At 44.9% G+C, this 19,479-nt stretch overlaps 1 protein-coding gene across 2 annotated transcripts; it reads left to right on the top strand.

Annotated features, from left to right (window-relative positions):
• The first annotated feature begins 382 nt into the window (after positions 1-382).
• mark1 (MAP/microtubule affinity-regulating kinase 1) lies at positions 383-19,331 on the top strand. Of its 2 annotated transcripts, XR_007112224.1 has the most exons (19): positions 383-1,463; positions 2,927-3,124; positions 5,857-5,910; positions 6,111-6,159; positions 6,981-7,046; positions 7,187-7,257; positions 9,439-9,495; positions 10,288-10,422; positions 10,552-10,653; positions 12,327-12,446; positions 13,204-13,303; positions 14,220-14,332; positions 14,412-14,535; positions 14,947-15,080; positions 15,449-15,534; positions 16,143-16,292; positions 16,621-16,869; positions 18,032-18,618; positions 18,751-19,331. XR_007112224.1 is itself a non-coding variant. In XM_047577526.1 (18 exons), exons 1-18 carry the CDS (start codon positions 1,050-1,052, stop codon positions 18,372-18,374), a joined length of 2,565 nt encoding a protein of 854 aa, XP_047433482.1. In that variant the 5' UTR covers positions 383-1,049; the 3' UTR covers positions 18,375-19,331. The 2 variants fall into 2 exon arrangements, 1 of the variants encoding a protein (XP_047433482.1); XM_047577526.1 differs by having other exon boundaries at positions 18,032-19,331.
• Positions 19,332-19,479: the final 148 nt, after the last annotated feature.

Below are 19,479 nucleotides of genomic sequence, written 5' to 3'. Positions count from 1 at the left end.
TGCTTATCATGGGAAGTTTGTCTCTTTTCTGTGAATCGACTCTTGTACCACGTCCCAAAGAAGAGTCGATTCTTTATTCAGTATCGTTCATTTTAAAAATGAGGAGAAGTTTCATTTTAAGGTGAAAAACAACGATATAGAGTTTAACAGCTCTTTGGTTCAGGAGCAATAAAAGTCATATTTATATTATTATTATTAGTAGCAGTAATATTTCTTTTCATTGATATCTGAAGGAAATGAATGTTGCAGCAGAGACACAGTAGAGATGGACAAAATCACAATAACCACAATAAAATTAATAAAAAATAATACTTATAAAACGTGATGCAATAAAGTAAAAATGTAAACCACGCATAAAGTGAATAGCACTAAGAGAGAGAAATAAAACCAACGTATTAAATAAGTGAGGATGAGTCTAATGAGCCGGGAGGTTCAGCCTTTCTGTGGCCACAGGGATGAGTTTATTATTAATAGGTTTGATTTTTAGGCATCGTATTCTTATTCTTTATATTTTTGTGTATTTTTCTTGTATTTGACTTGAAACGGCCACTTTATGGGAGAAACCGCAACAAAACTGGTTCCTTGAAGGATTAATAAAGTTTTCTGCATCATAAATAGAAACTATAGCAGCATAAAGATAAAAACAAAAAAACTATAGCAGCTACACACAATAAAATACAGTGAACAGTAAAAGCACCAGAAGCACAGAAATGAATGGAACTGGTACAAACAGTGAACAATTAAACCATGTGTGTGTTGGGTGGAGGACTGGACTGGACTCTGTGTACGTAGGATACTAAAGGCAGTACTATAAACGAGCCTTTACTCAGTCTGTGAACTCATGGTTCATCATGGATCCCACACCCTGCTGGTTTATGAGTCCTCACACGTGATTAACCACGTGGTTTGTCCATGAAGTCAAAGTTCAGTCCCCTCCTCACCTGAGCACAGATGAACGAGTAAAAGGAAACATAAACACTGAGGAGACGGCTCTGACTACATGGGAATCGACTCTTCTGATTCACTACCAAGAATCGGCTCTTTTACGCATGACGCATCACAACTCCGCAGTACTGCTGAGAACCAGGGAACCAGGGAACCGGAGAACCGTGCAGCTGCAGGAAGGATTTCAACTTAAATACTTCTCCTCTATCTCTCCGTCTCCGTCTCCCTTTCTCCTTATCCGCCCCCACCCCCCCGCACCGACACAGACCCCGGGCCTCTCCGGAGCCGCCGCCCCGGCCTCCCTCCCTGCAGCCGGCGCACCGCCCCAGCTGCGCCCCGCCGCGGTGGCCTGGTTCCCGGGGAGAGATGCTGCCGCTGCCGCTGCCGCTGGTGGAGGTGGAGGAGGTGGAGAGGACGGTGGTGGAGGTGGAGAGGATGGTGGAGGTGTGAGGAGAGCGGAGAGCCGCAGGAACATGTCCGGGACCAAGCCCCTGACCCCGGTCACCGAGTCCGAGCAGGTGAGTCGTCCCCGCTCCGTCCTCCGGTTCCGCTTCTTTCCGGCTCTGGGTTTGTTGGATTAATAGTTAACTTTTATTACTTTTATTAATTTCAAACTTTCACTCCTGATTATGTTGCACACAGTTTGAACCTCATACTGTCGACTGGGTGGGATTAGTTGTATTTCCTGATGACTTTAGTCATTTTCTTGTAGTTCAGAGGCTGATGCTCCTCGCGGTTGATGCGCTCTGCTCCTCCGGTCTGAAGGAGTTTTAAAGGTCCTGACGTATTGATCCTGGAGCCTCTACAGATATAAACCTGGGCCCCTTTTATAGAGCACGGCTCTGTTTCATGACGGTGCAGTTCTGACTGGAGCACTGTGATCTCCCAGCGCCCCTGAACTCCACACAGCCTGTTAGATTTGACCTGAAAGTGAATGAGGAAGGTTTTAGTGGGTGAGGACCGGAGGTATCAGCGGCTCCAGGCTCCTGTTAGACCTCTTTGTTCTCTGGATGAAGTTTGTTAAACATATCTGTTGCCTCTGTCCTGAGCCGTGGGGCAGACGCGATGAAGATGATGAAGATGTCTGCAGAGACTTTAAGAATAAAAGCCAGACTCAGTCTCATTCATAGACAGATATTAAATATTAAATGTGTTGGAGAAGAGGATCAGGACCAGGACGTCCTGCCCGGTGCACCTTCTCTCTGTGGTGCAGGGGTTTTATATTTGTTGAGGGATCAGAGACTTGAGGAAACGCTTTAAACTTTAAAGGAGGAGGATGAGTAGAAGAGAAGACTCGTCTCCAGGAAACGTTTCTTTCTCCTGAACCATGCAGCATTCAGTGTCTGTTGTTGTTGTTTGTTTGCAGCCTTTGACCTGAGCGACTCCACGGATTCTGTTTAAACATCCACATGTTACTAGATCCTGACTAACGCCTCCGTCTCTGCTTGGCTGCACACGGCTTCTGGTTCCTCTTCATCCTCAGACGTCGTGACTCTACAGGGAAACATTCACAAGTATTCATTTAAACTTCCTGGGTCTGCGCTGACTCTGATGGACCTGCCTCTCCAGAGCAACAACACTTTAAATCTGTTTGTTTGCCACTGAAGGGTTTTATTCTTGGACGTCCTCTTTGTCCGTCCCCCTGACCTCAGCCTGTCCTCAGTGTGTTGTCCTTTAACACGGAGGAGACGAGGGCTGGACTCGGGTTTGATTTGTTTGCTCTGTATCTGTGTCGGTTTGTGGAGGTTGTTTTGTTGGCTCCTTTTAGTTTCCAGTCACAGTCTGAATCTTTCAGTTAATCGACCTCTTTCATGGACCAGGACCTTAATTAATCTGTTTGTGAACTGATTCTTTTTGCCTGATGTTTTTGGCCTCTGGAGCGTTGAACCTGGTCCGTGTTCGGATGTTCTCAGGATAAATGATGCTGCTGCTTTGACTCGGTTATTCTATTCTAATAATAATAAATGTCTCCGTCTTTCAGGTCAAGTCTTCAGACCTCGGCCTCCCCGAGCCCCCGGCTCCGCCCCCCAAACCGTCCGGCCGCCACGTCCTGCCTCCATGTCGAACCTCCTCCTCCTCCGACCAGCCTCATCTCGGCCACTACCGGCTCATCAAGACCATCGGCAAGGGCAACTTCGCCAAAGTTAAACTGGCCCGACACACGCTGACGGGACGAGAGGTGAGAACATGTCTTATATAATCTATAGGAACCTAACTGAGAACGTGTCCTATATAATCTATAGGAACCTAACTGAGAACGTGTCCTATATAATCTATAGGAACCTAGCTGAGAACATGTTATTTAATCTATAGGAACCTAACTGAGAACATGTCCCATTTAATATATAGGAACCTAACTGAGAACATGTCATATTTAATATATAAGAACCTAACTGAGAACGTGTAATATTTATTTATAGGAACCTAACTGGGAACGTGTCCCATATAATCTATAGGAACCTAACTAAGAACATGACATATTTAATATATAGGAACCTAACTGAGAACATGTTATTTGATATATAGGAATCTAACTGAGAATGTGTCATATTTATTTATAGGAACCTAACTGAGAACATGTTATTTGATATATAGGAACCTAACTGAGAACATGTCATATTTAATATATGAGAACCTAACTGAGAACGTTTAATATTTATTTATAGGAACCTAACTGAGAACATGTCCTATATAATCTATAGGAACCTAACTGAGAACATGTCCTATATAATCTATAGGAACCTAACTGAGAACGTGTCCTATATAATCTATAGGAAAATAACTGAGTACATGTCCTATATAATCTATAGGAACCTAACTGAGAACATGTCCTATATAATCTATAGGAACCTAACTGAGAACATGTCCTATATAATCTATAGGAACCTAACTGAGAACGTGTCCTATATAATCTATAGGAAAATAACTGAGTACATGTCCTATATAATCTATAGGAACCTAACTGAGAACATGTCCTATATAATCTATAGGAACCTAACTGAGAATGTGTCATATATAATCTATAGGAACCTAACTGAGAACGTGTCATATATAATCTATAGGAACCTAACTGAGAACGTGTCATATATGATCTATAGGAACCTAACTGAGAACATGTCTTATATAATATATAGGAACCTAACTGAGAACGTGTCCTATATAATCTATAGGAACCTATCTGAGAACGTGTCATATATAATATATAGGAACCTAACTGAGAACGTGTCATATATAATCTATAGGAACCTAACTGAGAACGTGTCATATATAATCTATAGGAACCTAACTGAGAACGTGTCATATATAATATATAGGAACCTAACTGAGAACGTGTCATATATAATCTATAGGAACCTAACTGAGAACGTGTCCCATATAATCTATAGAAACCTAACTGAGAACGTGTCATATATAATCTATAGGAACCTAACTGAGAACGTGTCCCATATAATCTATAGGAACCTAACTGAGAACGTGTCATATATAATATATAGGAACCTAACTTAGAATGTGTCATATTTAAATATAGGAACCTAACTGAGAACGTGTAATATTTATTTATAGGAACCTAACTGAGAACATGTTATTTGATATATAGGAACCTAACTGAGAATGTGTCATATTTATTTATAGGAACCTAACTGAGAACATGTCTTATATAATATATAGGAACCTAACTGAGAACGTGTCCTATATAATCTATAGGAACCTATCTGAGAACGTGTCATATATAATATATAGGAACCTAACTGAGAACGTGTAATATTTATTTATAGGAACCTAACTGAGAACGTGTCCTATATAATCTATAGGAACCTAACTGAGAACGTGTCATATATAATATATAGGAACCTAACTGAGAACGTGTTATATATAATCTATAGGAACCTAACTGAGAACTTGTCATATATAATATATAGGAACCTAACTGAGAACATGTCCTATATAATCTATAGGAACCTAACTGAGAACGTGTCATATATAATCTATAGGAACCTAACTGAGAACGTGTCCTATATAATCTATAGGAACCTAACTGAGAACATGTCATATTTAATATATAAGAACCTAACTGAGAACGTGTAATATTTATTTATAGGAACCTAACTGGGAACGTGTCCCATATAATCTATAGGAACCTAACTGAGAACATGACATATTTAATATATAGGAACCTAACTGAGAACATGTTATTTGATATATAGGAACCTAACTGAGAATGTGTCATATTTATTTATAGGAACCTAACTGAGAACATGTTATTTGATATATAGGAACCTAACTGAGAACATGTCATATTTAATATATAAGAACCTAACTGAGAACGTTTAATATTTATTTATAGGAACCTAACTGAGAACGTGTCATATATGATCTATAGGAACCTAACTGAGAACGTGTCCTGTATAATCTATAGGAACCTATCTGAGAACGTGTCATATATAATATATAGGAACCTAACTGAGAACGTGTCCTATATAATCTATAGGAACCTAACTGAGAACGTGTCATATATAATCTATAGGAACCTAACTGAGAACGAGTCATATATAATATATAGGAACCTAACTGAGAACATGTCATATATAATCTATAGGAACCTAACTGAGAACGTGTCCCATATAATCTATGATGAGGAGGCTGTTGAATCTGGACTCAGATCCTCTGCAGAGACGGTCGAACGTGTTTGAAAGGTTCAGTTTTTAGATGAATTATTGATGGTGCAGACGTCAGCAGCTCAGAGTCGAGTTCAGATCAAACAGAGACAGAGATTTATTTAGAGAGGAGGAGGAGGAGGTGGGGGGGTGGGGAGGAGGAGGGGGGGGGCAGGGGGGGCAGCAGAATGTCCTCCTGTGGGGGGTCAGGGTGGAGGTTTCACTGTGTTGATGATCTACTTCCTCCTGTCTGCAGGTCGCCATCAAGATCATCGACAAAACTCAGCTGAACCCTTCCAGTCTGCAGAAGGTAGGATGGATGGATGGATGATGGATGGATGGATGGATGGATGGATGGATGGATGGATAGATAGATAGATAGATAGATAGATAGATGGATGGATGGATGGATGGATGGATGGATGGATGGATGGATGGATGGATGGATGGATGGATGGATGGATGGAGTTTTGCCTGGTTCTTCTGATCTGATTCATATTATTCCCTCAGCTCTTCAGAGAAGTCAGCGTGATGAAGATCCTCAACCACCCCAACATCGGTGAGCCCCTCCCCCCTCCTCCTCCTCCTCTTCCTCCTTTTCCTCCTCCTCTTCCTCCTCCTTTGTCTTCTGTCGATAAAGTTGTTATTTTGCTGACGTTTGCACATATTTTGCTTTGTAGAACAGTGGAACCATGGTGCAGTATTTGGCAGGAGTGGTCCTTCACATTTAGCAGCAGTGCAGTTTTACAGCATCAACTAGTTCAGTATCAGAGGTCGAAGTACAAAGTACTTCATTTGTAGCATTAAGTATTTAGCAGCACTGGTACTCGGTATTTAGCAGCATTACAGCTCAGTATTTAGCAGCATTATTTAGCAGCATTACAGCTCAGTATTTAGCAGCATTGCAGCTCAGTATTTAGCAGCATTACAGCTCAGTATTTAACTGTATTAGAGCTCAGTATTTAACAGCATTAGAGCTCAGTATTTAGCGGCATTAGAGCTCAGTATTTGACAGCATTAGAGGTCGGTATTTGGCAGCATCTTGAGCTCAGTATTTGCCAGCATGTTGATGGCTCAGTATTTGCCAGCATGTTGATGGCTCAGTATTTGGCAGCATGTTGATGGCTCAGTATTGGGTAGCATATTGATGGCTCAGTATTTGGCAGCATGTTGATGGCTCAGTATGTGGCAGTATGTTGATGGCTCAGTATGTGGCAGTATGTTGATGGCTCAGTATGTGGCAGTATGTTGATGGCTCAGTATGTGGCAGTATGTTGATGGCTCAGTATTTGGCAGCATGTTGATGGCTCAGTATGTGGCAGGATGTTGATGGCTCAGTATATGGCAGGATGTTGATGGCTCTACTGTGTCTCGTTCCAGTGAAGCTCTTTGAGGTGATAGAGACGGAGAAAACCCTGAACCTGGTGATGGAGTACGCCAGTGGAGGTGTGTTCATGTGTTCATGTGTGTATGTGTGTCTTGTGTCTCAGATGTTTCATATGTTCATGTGTTCATGTGTGTATGTGTGTCTCAGATGTCTCATGTGTCTCATGTGTTCATGTGTCTCATGTGTTCATGTGTCTCAGGTGAGGTCTTTGACTACCTGGTGGCTCATGGACGGATGAAGGAGAAGGAGGCCAGGGCCAAGTTCCGCCAGGTGAGAACAGTACTCGGTATCCCACAATCCTCTCTGCTGCTAGCACTTAGCCTTTAGCTTCACAAGTTTATCTTATTAAATTCCGCTGCTGTGGGAAAATTCCGCTGCTGTGTTTGGATTGGGATATGTAGACCTGAACCAGAGGCTCACCTTCCCACCCAGACCTGCACCCAGACCTACACCCAGACCTACAGTCAGACCTACAGTCAGACCTACACCCAGACCTACACCTAGACCTACACCCAGATCTAAACCCAGACCTACAGTCAGACCTGCACCCAGACCTACAGTCAGACTTACACCCAGACCTACACCTAGACCTACACCCAGACCTACAGTGAGACCTACACCCAGACTTACACCCAGACCTGCACCCAGACCTACAGTCAGACCTACACCCAGACCTAAACCCAGACCTACAGTGAGACCTACACCCAGACCTACACCCAGACCTACAGACAGACCTACACCCAGACCTACACCTACACCCAGACCTACACCTACACCTACACCCAGACCTACAGTCAGACCTACAGACAGACCTACAGTGAGACCTACACCCAGACCTACAGTGAGACCTACACCCAGACCTACAGTGAGACCTACACCCAGACCTACACCCAGACCTACAGACAGACCTACACCCAGACCTAAACCCAGACCTACACCTACACCCAGACCTACAGTCAGACCTACACCTAGACCTACAGTCAGACCTACACCCAGACCTACACCTACACCTACACCCAGATCTAAACCCAGACCTACAGTCAGACTTACACCCAGACCTGCACCCAGACCTGCACCCAGACCTACAGTCAGACTTACACCCAGACCTGCACCCAGACCTACAGTCAGACTTACACCCAGACCTACACCTAGACCTACACCCAGACCTACAGTGAGACCTACACCCAGACTTACACCCAGACCTGCACCCAGACCTACAGTCAGACCTACACCCAGACCTAAACCCAGACCTACAGTGAGACCTACACCCAGACCTACAGACAGACCTACACCCAGACCTACACCTACACCCAGACCTACACCTACACCCAGACCTACAGTCAGACCTACAGACAGACCTACACCCAGACCTACACCCAGACCTACAGTGAGACCTACACCCAGACCTACAGACAGACCTACACCCAGACCTAAACCCAGACCTACACCTACACCCAGACCTACACCCAGACCTACAGTCAGACCTACACCTAGACCTACAGTCAGACCTACACCCAGACCTACACCTAGACCTACACCCAGATCTAAACCCAGACCTACACTCAGACCTACACCCAGACCTGCACCCAGACCTAAACCCAGATCTAAACCCAGACCTACACCCAGATCTAAACCCAGACCTACAGTCAGACTTACACCCAGACCTACACCTAGACCTACACCCAGACCTACAGTGAGACCTACAGTGAGACCTACACCCAAACTTACACCCAGACCTGCACCCAGACCTACAGTCAGACCTACACCCAGACCTAAACCCAGACCTACAGTGAGACCTACACCCAGACCTACACCCAGACCTACAGACAGACCTACACCCAGACCTACACCCAGACCTAAACCCAGACCTACACCTACACCCAGATCTACACCTACACCTACACCCAGACCTACAGTCAGACCTACACCTAGACCTACAGTCAGACCTACACCCAGACCTACACCTAGACCTACACCCAGATCTAAACCCAGACCTACAGTCAGACCTACACCCAGACCTACACCCAGACCTAAACCCAGACCTACACCTACACCCAGACCTACACCCAGACCTACAGTCAGACCTACACCTAGACCTACAGTCAGACCTACACCCAGATCTAAACCCAGACCTACACCCAGATCTAAACCCAGACCTACACCCAGATCTAAACCCAGACCTACAGTCAGACCTACAGTCAGACCTACACCTAGACCTACACCCAGACCTACACCCAGACCTAAACCTGAACCTACACCCAGACCTACACTCAGACCTACACCCAGACCTAAACCCAGACCTAAACCCAGACCTACACCCAGACCTACACCCAGACCTACAGTCAGACCTACACCCAGGCTTACACCTAGACCTAGAATGAAATCAAAGCTTAAAAGGAAATGATATTTGTCTTCTGAGGCGTCCTCTCTGTGTCTCTGTGTCTCCGTCAGATTGTGTCGGCGGTGGAGTATTGTCACCAGAAGAGGATCGTTCACAGAGACCTGAAGGTAGAAAATGAACCTCAGCATTTCACTGAAAGAGACGCCCTCTGTCTCTGTCCTCTGTCTCTGTCCTCTGTCTCTGTCTCTGCCCTCTGTCTCTGTCTCTGTCCTCTGTCCTCTGTCCTCTGTCCTCTGTCTCTGTCTCTGTCCTCTGTCTCTGTCCTCTGTCTCTGCCCTCTGTCTCTGTCTCTGTCCTCTGTCTCTGTCTCTGTCCTCTGTCTCTGTCTCTGTCTCTGTCCTCTGTCTCTATCCTCTGTCTCTTCTGACCCACCAGATGTCTTTGTGATGGATGATTAGATTGATTGATGTCAGAGCTGAATAACAACATAATAATAATAATAATAATAATATTTCCTACTTAGGGACCAGATATTATTTATTATCCATCCCAACGTATCAGACGTCTCCTCCTTGTTAAAGTTTCTACCTTCTCTTCTAGTTGTGCATCATCTCATGTATCTGTGTAATATCCAGATCATTTCATATCTAAAAACATCCTGTTTTCTTTCTGTGACTTCTTAAGATGTTACATAATGTACATGGAGCAGGGAGGTCTCAAAGTAATAATCTTACTTCTCACTTTAGTGACACCAGGTGGCGCTGTCACTCCACTTCTGTCTGGTTCACTGATGACTGATAATATTTCATTTCAAATCCTAATCTGAGGTCAATATTCAGCTCATATCTGATTTATTTGGAATGCTTTTTTTCTAAATTGCTGGAGATAATGAATGAGTATTGAACCAATGACCTTCCTGTCGTGACTGATGGGTCTTTAATGTGTTTGTGCTGTTTCAGGCGGAGAACCTCCTGCTGGACGCTGACATGAACATTAAAATAGCCGACTTTGGCTTCAGTAATGAGTTCACGATGGGCAGTAAACTGGACACGTTCTGTGGGTCGCCTCCTTACGCTGCTCCTGAACTCTTCCAGGTCAATAAACACATGTCCTCGCGTCTCTGGGCAACATGCCTAGTGTCTTAGGAAAGAAGGGACGGATAAATGATATGAAGACAATGATTCCATTTCCAGAGTGAACATGTGGTTCTGTCTTCATTCTAGGGCAAGAAGTACGACGGGCCGGAGGTGGACGTCTGGAGTCTGGGAGTCATCCTCTACACGCTGGTCAGCGGGTCGCTGCCCTTCGATGGACAGAACCTCAAGGTTGGACCACGCAGAGAAAACTCTCAAAGACAAAACTACCCCTGAGCTTGGCAGGGACCCTGCCACAGGTGGCAAAGATACGGCCCGTGGCCCAAAAGAGGCCCACCAGAGGATCTGATCTGGCCCACAGGAAACCGGACCACATTTCATTTTTTTAAAGGATAGAACACGATCTGGTCGTTTGTTTTATTCAAATCATAGAAAAGACTCAGATTTACTGAAACGTTCCATTTAAAGGGTGAACGGTGTCAAATGTTCAGGTACTTCAGCTCATTAATATTTGATGTGCTTTAAATATTTCAGTTTCATAGAAACTATGTGGTGATCTGGCATCCAGATCTAGACCCAGATCAAGAGCCAGACCCAGACCCAGACCCAGACCCTGATCTAGATCCAGACCCAGATCAAGATCAAGATCAAGATCAAGATCAAGATCAAGATTAAGACCTTGATTCAGATCCAGACCCAGATCCAGACCCAGATCAAGATTCGGATCCTGATGCAGATAAAGATTCAGACCCTGATCCAGACCCTGATCCAGACCAAGATCCGGACCCAGATCCAGATCCGGATCCATATCCCGATTCAGACCCAGATCCAGATCCAGATCTAGATCAAGATTCAGACCTAGATTCGGATCCAGATTCAGATCCAGATCAAGACTCAGATCCAGACCCAGATCAAGATCCAGATCCAGATCCAGATCTAGATCAAGATTCAGACCCAGATTCAGACCCAGATCCAGATTCAGATCAAGATCAAGATTCAGATCCGGATCCAGACCCTGATCCAGACCCTGATCCAGATCCAGACCCAGACCCAGACCCAGACCCAGATCCAGATTCGGATCCATATCCCAATTCAGACCCAGACCCAGATCCAGATCCAGATCTAGATCAAGATTCAGACCTAGATTCGGATCCAGATTCAGATCCAGATCAAGACTCAGATCCAGACCCAGATCAAGATCCAGATCCAGATCTAGATCTAGATCAAGATTCAGACCCAGATTCAGACCCAGATCCAGATTCAGATCCAGATCCAGATCCAGATTCAGATCCAAAACCTTATTTGTCGCCTGGGGCCATATTAAGTCACAAATGAGCAGCATGATGTGAAAGAACAAGACACTCTGGAGGAACAAAGTATATACATGTATAGTTTTTTAAGATCTGGTCCTGGTTCTGGTTCTGGTTTCTTCCTGTTAAAAGGAGTGATTTCTTGCTGCTGTGGCCTTAGTTCTTGCTCCAGGAGTTTTATTTTGTGTAAAGTGTCCGGAGACAGTTTAAATATAGGAAGTTAAACCTCCTCCAGGTCCAGTAGTGAACTGTTTCCTCTACATTAATCACTAAATGAGGGAGAATATATTTCAGCTTCGTCTCTAAAATAAGAAGAACAATAAATAGATAACAACCCTTCGCAGCTGGTTCTAAAGTATGTGTCACCTCCTCACACCTCAAACAGCTGACTGTAGAGACTCTGCTCTAATATAACATATTATATAACAACATATTGAAGCTGGACTCTGACTCTGAACAGGGTCTAGTCCAAAGGGTTCAAGCTCTGAGAAGATCAACACGCGCAACAGTATCTGACTTTATTTTCCAGTGTCAGAACCAAGAGAAGCTCTTTAATAACAAAGAACAGAAACATGTTTGTGTGTCTGTGTGCAGGAGCTGAGGGAGCGTGTTCTCAGAGGAAAGTACCGTATTCCCTTCTACATGTCGACCGACTGTGAGAACCTGCTGAAGAAGCTGCTGGTCCTGAACCCGGGCAAACGAGGCAGCCTGCAGGTGAAAACACAACCGCAGATCTACACAAAGACGGACGCCTTATGTCTTATGGGTTTTAAAGAAGTCATCTGGACTTTAGGAGAGTTTAGAGGATACGTTTCATCTGAGGATCTTCTTCAGTTCTGAGGAACTGGAGGAACTTTCAGTTAATGGTTAAATCAGTGGTTCCCAACCTTTACAATTGTCAATCATCCGAGGAGCTGTCCATCAGCACCACACACATATCAATCAGGAATCACTGCGCTGGATACGTACTGGTCATTGGGGGGGAGGGGGGTGTTGACATCACCCTATTTAAACCTCTTTAAACTTCCCTTCAGTCCCTCAGAACTGAAGAAGCTCCTCAGATGAAACAGTGATTTTAACAACACAACCCTGCTATGTGTCCACTAGGGGACAGTTACCAAATGGACCTACAGGGACATGTTCTGTCGTCATGGTGGGTCTGACTCCAGCTTCCTCAGTGGTTTTAAGTCTGTCCTGGTGTGAGGGAGTGGCTAAAGCAGACCACGTGGTCTGGACCTCTCAGAATGTGGATTCAGTGTCTGTGTTAGATTAGTCTGGATGTTCTAATGTGTCAGAGGACGTTTACACCAAGGACAAGAACAACACCTGTATGTTGGACCTGTGGTCACAGAGCAGGAGGATATAAAACGTCTCAATGTGGAACCCTGGACCAGTTTAGAGTCCGTCCACTAATATTCACACTGCTCTGTGCTGGTTAAAGCTGCATTAATCAGCTCCTGTTGTTCCTCAGCAAGTCATGAAGGATCGATGGATGAACGTCGGCTACGAGGAAGAGGAGCTGAAACCGTTTCCTGAACCAGAGCAGGACCTCAACGACCTCAAACGCATCGGTGAGACGATAATCGGCTTCATCATTTATATCATTTATAACTAACTTTATCATTTATATCATTTATAATCAGCTTCATCATTAATAATCAGCTGTATCATTTATAATCAGCTTCATCATTTATATCATTTATAATCAGCTTCATCATTTATATCATTTATAATCTGCTTCATCATTTATATCATTTATAATCAACTTTATCATTTATATTCGTTATAATTAACTTTATCATTTATAATCAGCTTTATCATTTATTATCAGCTTTATCATTTATATCATTTATAATCAGCTTTATCATTAATAATCAACTTTATCATTTATATAATTTATAATCAACTTTATCATTTATAATCAACTTTATAATTTGTATCATTTCTAATCGTTATCATTTCTAATGGACGTTTATATTCACTGAGCTTGTCTCATCCATTCGTCCAAACAGCAAAGTGTCTCCTGCTCCAGATATTCTGACCCCAGATAAAACAATGAGGGTCATGACGAGAGGAATTAGCCCGCGTTCCCAGTCTGTCCACTAGGGGTCGCTCTGTTTTTATCCAGATCTAAACTGCTGATGGAGCAATGAATCAATCATCTTAATGTTCTTGTTCTTCTTTGCTGAGGTGATCTGGGTTAGAGGAGGAGGAGGAGGATGATGCGTTCTGGAGAATAAATGAAAGATTAGAATAAAATAGTGAAAGGCAGTGAACTGAGAGGTGAAGGGAACAGTTCTCTCTCTAGTTCAGTTCATCGTTACAGTAGTTTCTGTGTGTTTTCATCCTGTGATATTATTCTAGTCTTTTCATTCAATACATTTGAGAAGTTGAAAGTTTTCTGGCCTTAAGCCGTTGAGGGGTGATGGGTCCTGAGGCCAGACCAGATGAGAACCACTGAATCCCTTGTGTCTTCTGTCCAATCAGAGCTGATGGGGACCATGGGGTTCCCCCAGGAGGAGGTGAGGAAGGCTCTGGACGGCCAGAAATACAACGAGGCCACGGCCACGTATCTTCTGCTGGGGACCAAGTCTGCTGAGGTTGGTCTGGTCTGATAAATGAACCACTGAGACCTGGACCAGCGTGTCTCTAAACCGTCTGTCCCCCGTCCTCCTCCAGTGTGAAGCCTCCACCGAGTCCTTCTCCAGTGGGGTCCTGGTCCACGGCTCCAGTGGGATCCAGTCCCCCGCCCCCCCACGCAGCCTAGCAACCACTCACAAGCAGCGACGCTACAGTGACCACGGTCAGTCCAGAACCTGGATCCATGCACTCCCTCTGGGACTGGATCCAGACCAGGGGGGAGGTCCTTCTTCTTCTTCTCCCTCCTTCAGCTTGTTCTTCTCTCTCTTCTTCTACTCTTCTGTGTTCTTCCTCTTCCTCCTCCTCTCCTTCTTAATCTCATTTTTATCTCTGTCCTCCTTCTCGTTCTTCTTCTTTATTCTAATGTTCTGAGTTAAATCCAGATGAATGAATCTTTCAAATCTGGTTCCTGGTCCTTAAACTAATGTAAACATGTATTTGTTAGAACATCATCAACATCATCACATTAGAAACATCAGGACACTTGTTCTTCTTCATGGTTCCTAATAAACCGGTTCAGAGGGGGACCTTTTCTTTAGTCTTCAGTCTTTAGTTTGTGTGTTTTGTGTCTCAGTGGCGCCCTCTATCCCCCCGCCCGTGTCCTACACCAAACGCTCTCATGCCAGCAGTGTGGAGAGCAGCAGGAAGGATGAGCCGGCGTCGCCCATGGGAGCTCCAGACCGCAGGAAGTCAGCCACCGCCTCCGGGGTCAGTATTTAGCTTTAGTGTTTAAATGTGGACGTACGACTTCACTTCTACTAACAACACGTTTTATGCTTCAGGTCAGTTTGACTCCAGCAAATTAAACCTATAATGATAATGATTACAATTCGTTTTTTTACTTTCTGTTTGTTTGTTGACTTCCTAAATAGCTCTTTAAATAAAAAGAAAGATATTAATCACATATTTAGAGATGAAAGCGCTGAATGATGGAGTTACTCCTTCTAGACTTCTAGACATTCACTATGAATGAGCTGATGATAACCTGTGTGTGTGTGTGTGTGTGTGTGTGTGTGTGTGTGTGTGTGTGTGTGTGTGTGTGTGTGTGTGTGTGTGTGTGTGTGTGTGTGTTACAGAGCATGACTCGGAGGAACACATGTGTCTATGACAGGAGCGCTGCTGAACGCCACTCGGTCGCCGTCCCCAACGGGAAGGACTCCAGGTGAGGTGCATTCTGGGAGACATTAAACCTGGACGACCTCCTAAAGTTTTAATGATAACAGAACAGAAGTGATGCTGTTTGGTCCCAGCTACGTTTCCGAACCCATGACATGTTATGTGAAGCTGGCAGTCTCAGCTCTGGGCTTTAAGATGATTTAAGACGTGAGTTTAAACTGGTGCAGTGGGTAAATCCAGATTTCCTTCTTCACATCTCATCTGGGCTGGATTACTGTAACATACTTTATTTTGGGGTCACTCTTCTCTTAACTAGAGGACATAAGAGGGACCACAGACCTGCTCGGCGAGGGTCTCAGGTCAGCTGATAAGGTTTTCCTGGAGGTACCGAGGTCTAAACGAAGCTCAGAGGGGACAGAGGTTATTCACAAACTACTGCGCTGCCTCAACCTCACTGTCCATTTTAAGACTCGAAACCCATTTTTATTCCTTGGCTTTCAACCCAGCATGAGACCCTGCTCCTGTTTAGTGTTTTTAATAGTTTGTCTTGTATCTTGAGTTCTTATTCGTACCTATGTGCATCGCTTTGTTTCAGCTGTGGTTGTTTTTGGTGTCTTTCTGTATCATTCCACACTAATATCTGACGTGCTCCAGTCTTCCTGAGGTTCCTGCTGCCTCCCCCTCCCCGTCGCTGGGGGCGACCGTCTCCTCCACTCGCCCCCGTCACGTCAAGTCCATGTCTGCGTCAGGACATCCCATGAAGTCCTGCCTGCCCCCCATCGACGACAACGCCGAGTATCAGAGGTGAGTTTAGATTTTTTTTCTTCTTATTTATTGAGGATGCAGGACGAGTGGCTGGTAACTACAGCTCCAGGTAGTTACCACGTAGTTACCACGTAGTTACCAGCCAGTCGTCCTGGGGTCCAAGCCAAGATACAATGAATCATTTACATCATCTGTAACTGATCACATTTTGTTTTTTTTTTTGGGACTTGATGATTCAAGGAGCAATTGATCGATCGATCTTATAGAAACCTTTTCAGCAACATCTCCGTCTGTCGTTAAATTCACTTAAGTGTTTTCAGTCCATGGGGCTCTGTTATTCTCTGACATCCTCCCCCTCCTCCCTCAGCTCGCCCCACCAGCCCCCGTCCTCACCCTCAGCCTTCAGCGTCACCAGCAGCACAGCCACCCCGGACCGGACCCGCTTCCCCCGGGGCACCTCCAGCCGCTCCACCTTCCACGGAGCTCAGCTTCGAGATCGACGTCCTGCCACTTACAACGGCCCCCCCGCCTCGCCAAGCCTGACGTCGCCGGCCACGCCCCATCGCGGCACCTCCACCTCCCTCATCGGCAAGATCACCTCCAAGTTCGTACGCAGGTCAGGAACAGCTGTGGAACATGTGGGCAATACTTTGATGGTCGAGGTTCTGCAAGATAAAAAAAATAAATTACCCTAGAGACTAGTGGACTAGTGGACCAGTGGACTGTTGCAGCTTCCTGCTACTAAATGATACGTACATGCTGAACCTTTACCCTATTAGGAAACTCAACGTAGGGGTGGGCGATATGACGATATTAAATGGTGAACGATTACAACGTGAAGACGATCTATCAAACTGCAGAGATTGTGGGATCGTCGAGGCCACATTCTGTAAATTGCAAATTAAACTGACACTATTTAAAATAAAATCGGTTAAGAAAGGTTCTTTCATTTCATTTTTCAATTTAAGATCGTGATAAAATTGAAATCGTGATTTTATTTTTAAAAATCGTGATATGATATTTTTGCCGTATCACCCATAACTCAGCATAGAAGCTTCCAGTAGATGTGTAGACGGAGCAGTAACATCTAGAGACGCCCCTTCACCTCCTGCTCCAGGTCATTATGATACGATGTGACTATGGGCTTTAGTCCACAGTCCATTAGTCCACTTCACTCTTTAAGCATCATGTGGGCTAGTCTCTGATCACATGACCGTACCAACATGGCCGCCACCATGAAGACAGGTGAGGAGTCCAGTGGGTCGCTGGTTCATCAAGTGTGTGGAAATCCTCCACTAAAGATGAAGCCCATTCTACTGTGGCATGTCAGTCCTGCAATGCAACTAAAGTCCTACTGCAGTTAAAAAGACATGCTAATGCTAATGCTAACAGAGGAACGGTCCAGATCCTCTGGACATCAGGTACAACATCCTGTGGTACCAGAGAGAAGGAGGCTGCACATCAACTATCTGATAAACTTATTAAAGAAATACCTGCTCCACCGTCTATCTACCACCAGGCTGTGGAGGACGAGGACATGCAGCCTGGTTTTATACAGGCTATACATATCTGCACCTCACAGTGTGGTGCACATGAGGGGTCTGTCCTCAGGTCAGTGATAGACATTCATTACTGTCTACTGGTCTAGTCGGCTCCATAAGAAAAACACCTGGACAGAAATTCATTTGGTTTAATGAGGATGAATCTTCGGTCACTTTTGTCAGAGCTGCTGTTCCTTAGTTTCATTCTTCCTTGTTTTTACTGGTTTCCTCCTGCAGGAGTTTTTCCGGTGAACCTAAAGAGGAGGGCCGGGAGTCCAAGCCTCGTTCCCTGCGCTTCACCTGGAGCATGAAGACCACGTCGTCCATGGAGCCGGGGGACATGATGAAGGAGATCCGGAGGGTTCTGGACGCCAACAACTGTGACTATGAGCAGCGTGAGCGCTACTTGCTGTTCTGCGTCCACGGCGACGCCCGCCATGACAGTCTGGTCCAGTGGGAAATGGAGGTGTGCAAACTGCCCCGCCTCTCGCTCAACGGAGTTCGCTTTAAAAGGATCTCGGGCACGTCCATAGCCTTCAAGAACATCGCCTCAAAAGTGGCCAACGAGCTGCGGCTCTGAGGAGCCCCCAGTTATTATCAAACACCCCCCCCCCCAAGTGACGGTGGCCGTCTTGTGTACAGCGCTATCCTGGGCTAACTGCTGTATGACTCAGAGATATTACTCCTTATTATACCTAACACCATTACTAGTTAATGTTGCCACTAGATGTTGATGCAAGTGAAACCAAATATTAAAACAGCTGATGGTGCAGATGTTTAGGAGGTTGTGGTTTATCCCTCAGAGCTTCAACTCCTACAAACCGGTGAGATGACAACCAAGAGCTGTAACTCAGTTCCTCTGCAAGCATGGAAGTCTGTTCACTACCAAGAGGAGCAAGCCTTCCTCTGGGTGAATCACTGTTTACATGCACTTAAGAAATCTTTTCTTTCTCTAGGACCTTAAAAACTGAGCTCTGAAACATGACGTAAAGCTGGAAAGCTGCTGCTCTGAAGAGATCAGGTTCTGTTGGAGGAGCCCCAGAGCCCAGATGTTTGTTAGAGCTTTGCATGTCAGAGAGCCTGGATGTGGATGTAGCTGAACCAACTGCATGCGATCTGGATTCTTATTTCAGTGCATGTCAATTTCTTGGCTTAACCTGACTGCAAAGACTCCTGGGTGTTTCTGGAGTGTAGGTAAACAGTCACTGAAATATCGCTGCTGCTCTGCCTGTGCAACTTTCTAGCATTTGCATTAAAGTGGATGCGTGTGAAGCTCTTATTTCTAATATTCATCAGCTGTGGCTGCAGCAGCTAACGAGCTAACGTCTGCTAACTAAAGATGAGTTCAGACTGATTGAGAGGCTGGTTGGAGATGCTGAAAACATCTGACTGTACCCTAACTCAAATACATACACTGACCAGCCACAACATTATGACCACTTTCCTAATATAGTGCAGGTCTCTCTTGACGTGACTCATCAGGGAATAGACATGGGCCTTCTGAGGGGGTCCTGTTGTGTCTGGGGTCTTTGGGAGGGCCTCTGTGGATCATCCCTCAGTAACTCGATCAGTTTGGGATCTAGTGGATTTGAAGGCCAGGTCAACACCTTGTGTTGTTCTTGATATATATATATATATATAAGTGTTTTTGTGTGTGTGTCTGTGTCAGGCTGCACCCTGCTGAG

This window comes from Mugil cephalus, chromosome 2 (genome assembly GCF_022458985.1).
Source record: "Mugil cephalus isolate CIBA_MC_2020 chromosome 2, CIBA_Mcephalus_1.1, whole genome shotgun sequence".
Taxonomy (NCBI): Eukaryota; Metazoa; Chordata; class Actinopteri; order Mugiliformes; family Mugilidae; genus Mugil; species Mugil cephalus.
This window is presented reverse-complemented; position numbering and strand designations above follow the sequence as displayed.

Coding starts and splice junctions, on each gene's coding strand:
- mark1 (XM_047577526.1), top strand. CDS start 1,050: ATGACGCATCACAACTCCGCAGTACTGCTGAGAACCAGGGAACCAGGG. Junction 1,464..2,926: donor CGGTCACCGAGTCCGAGCAG/GTGAGTCGTCCC, acceptor TCCGTCTTTCAG/GTCAAGTCTTCAGACCTCGG. Junction 15,535..16,142: donor CCCAACGGGAAGGACTCCAG/GTGAGGTGCATT, acceptor GACGTGCTCCAG/TCTTCCTGAGGTTCCTGCTG.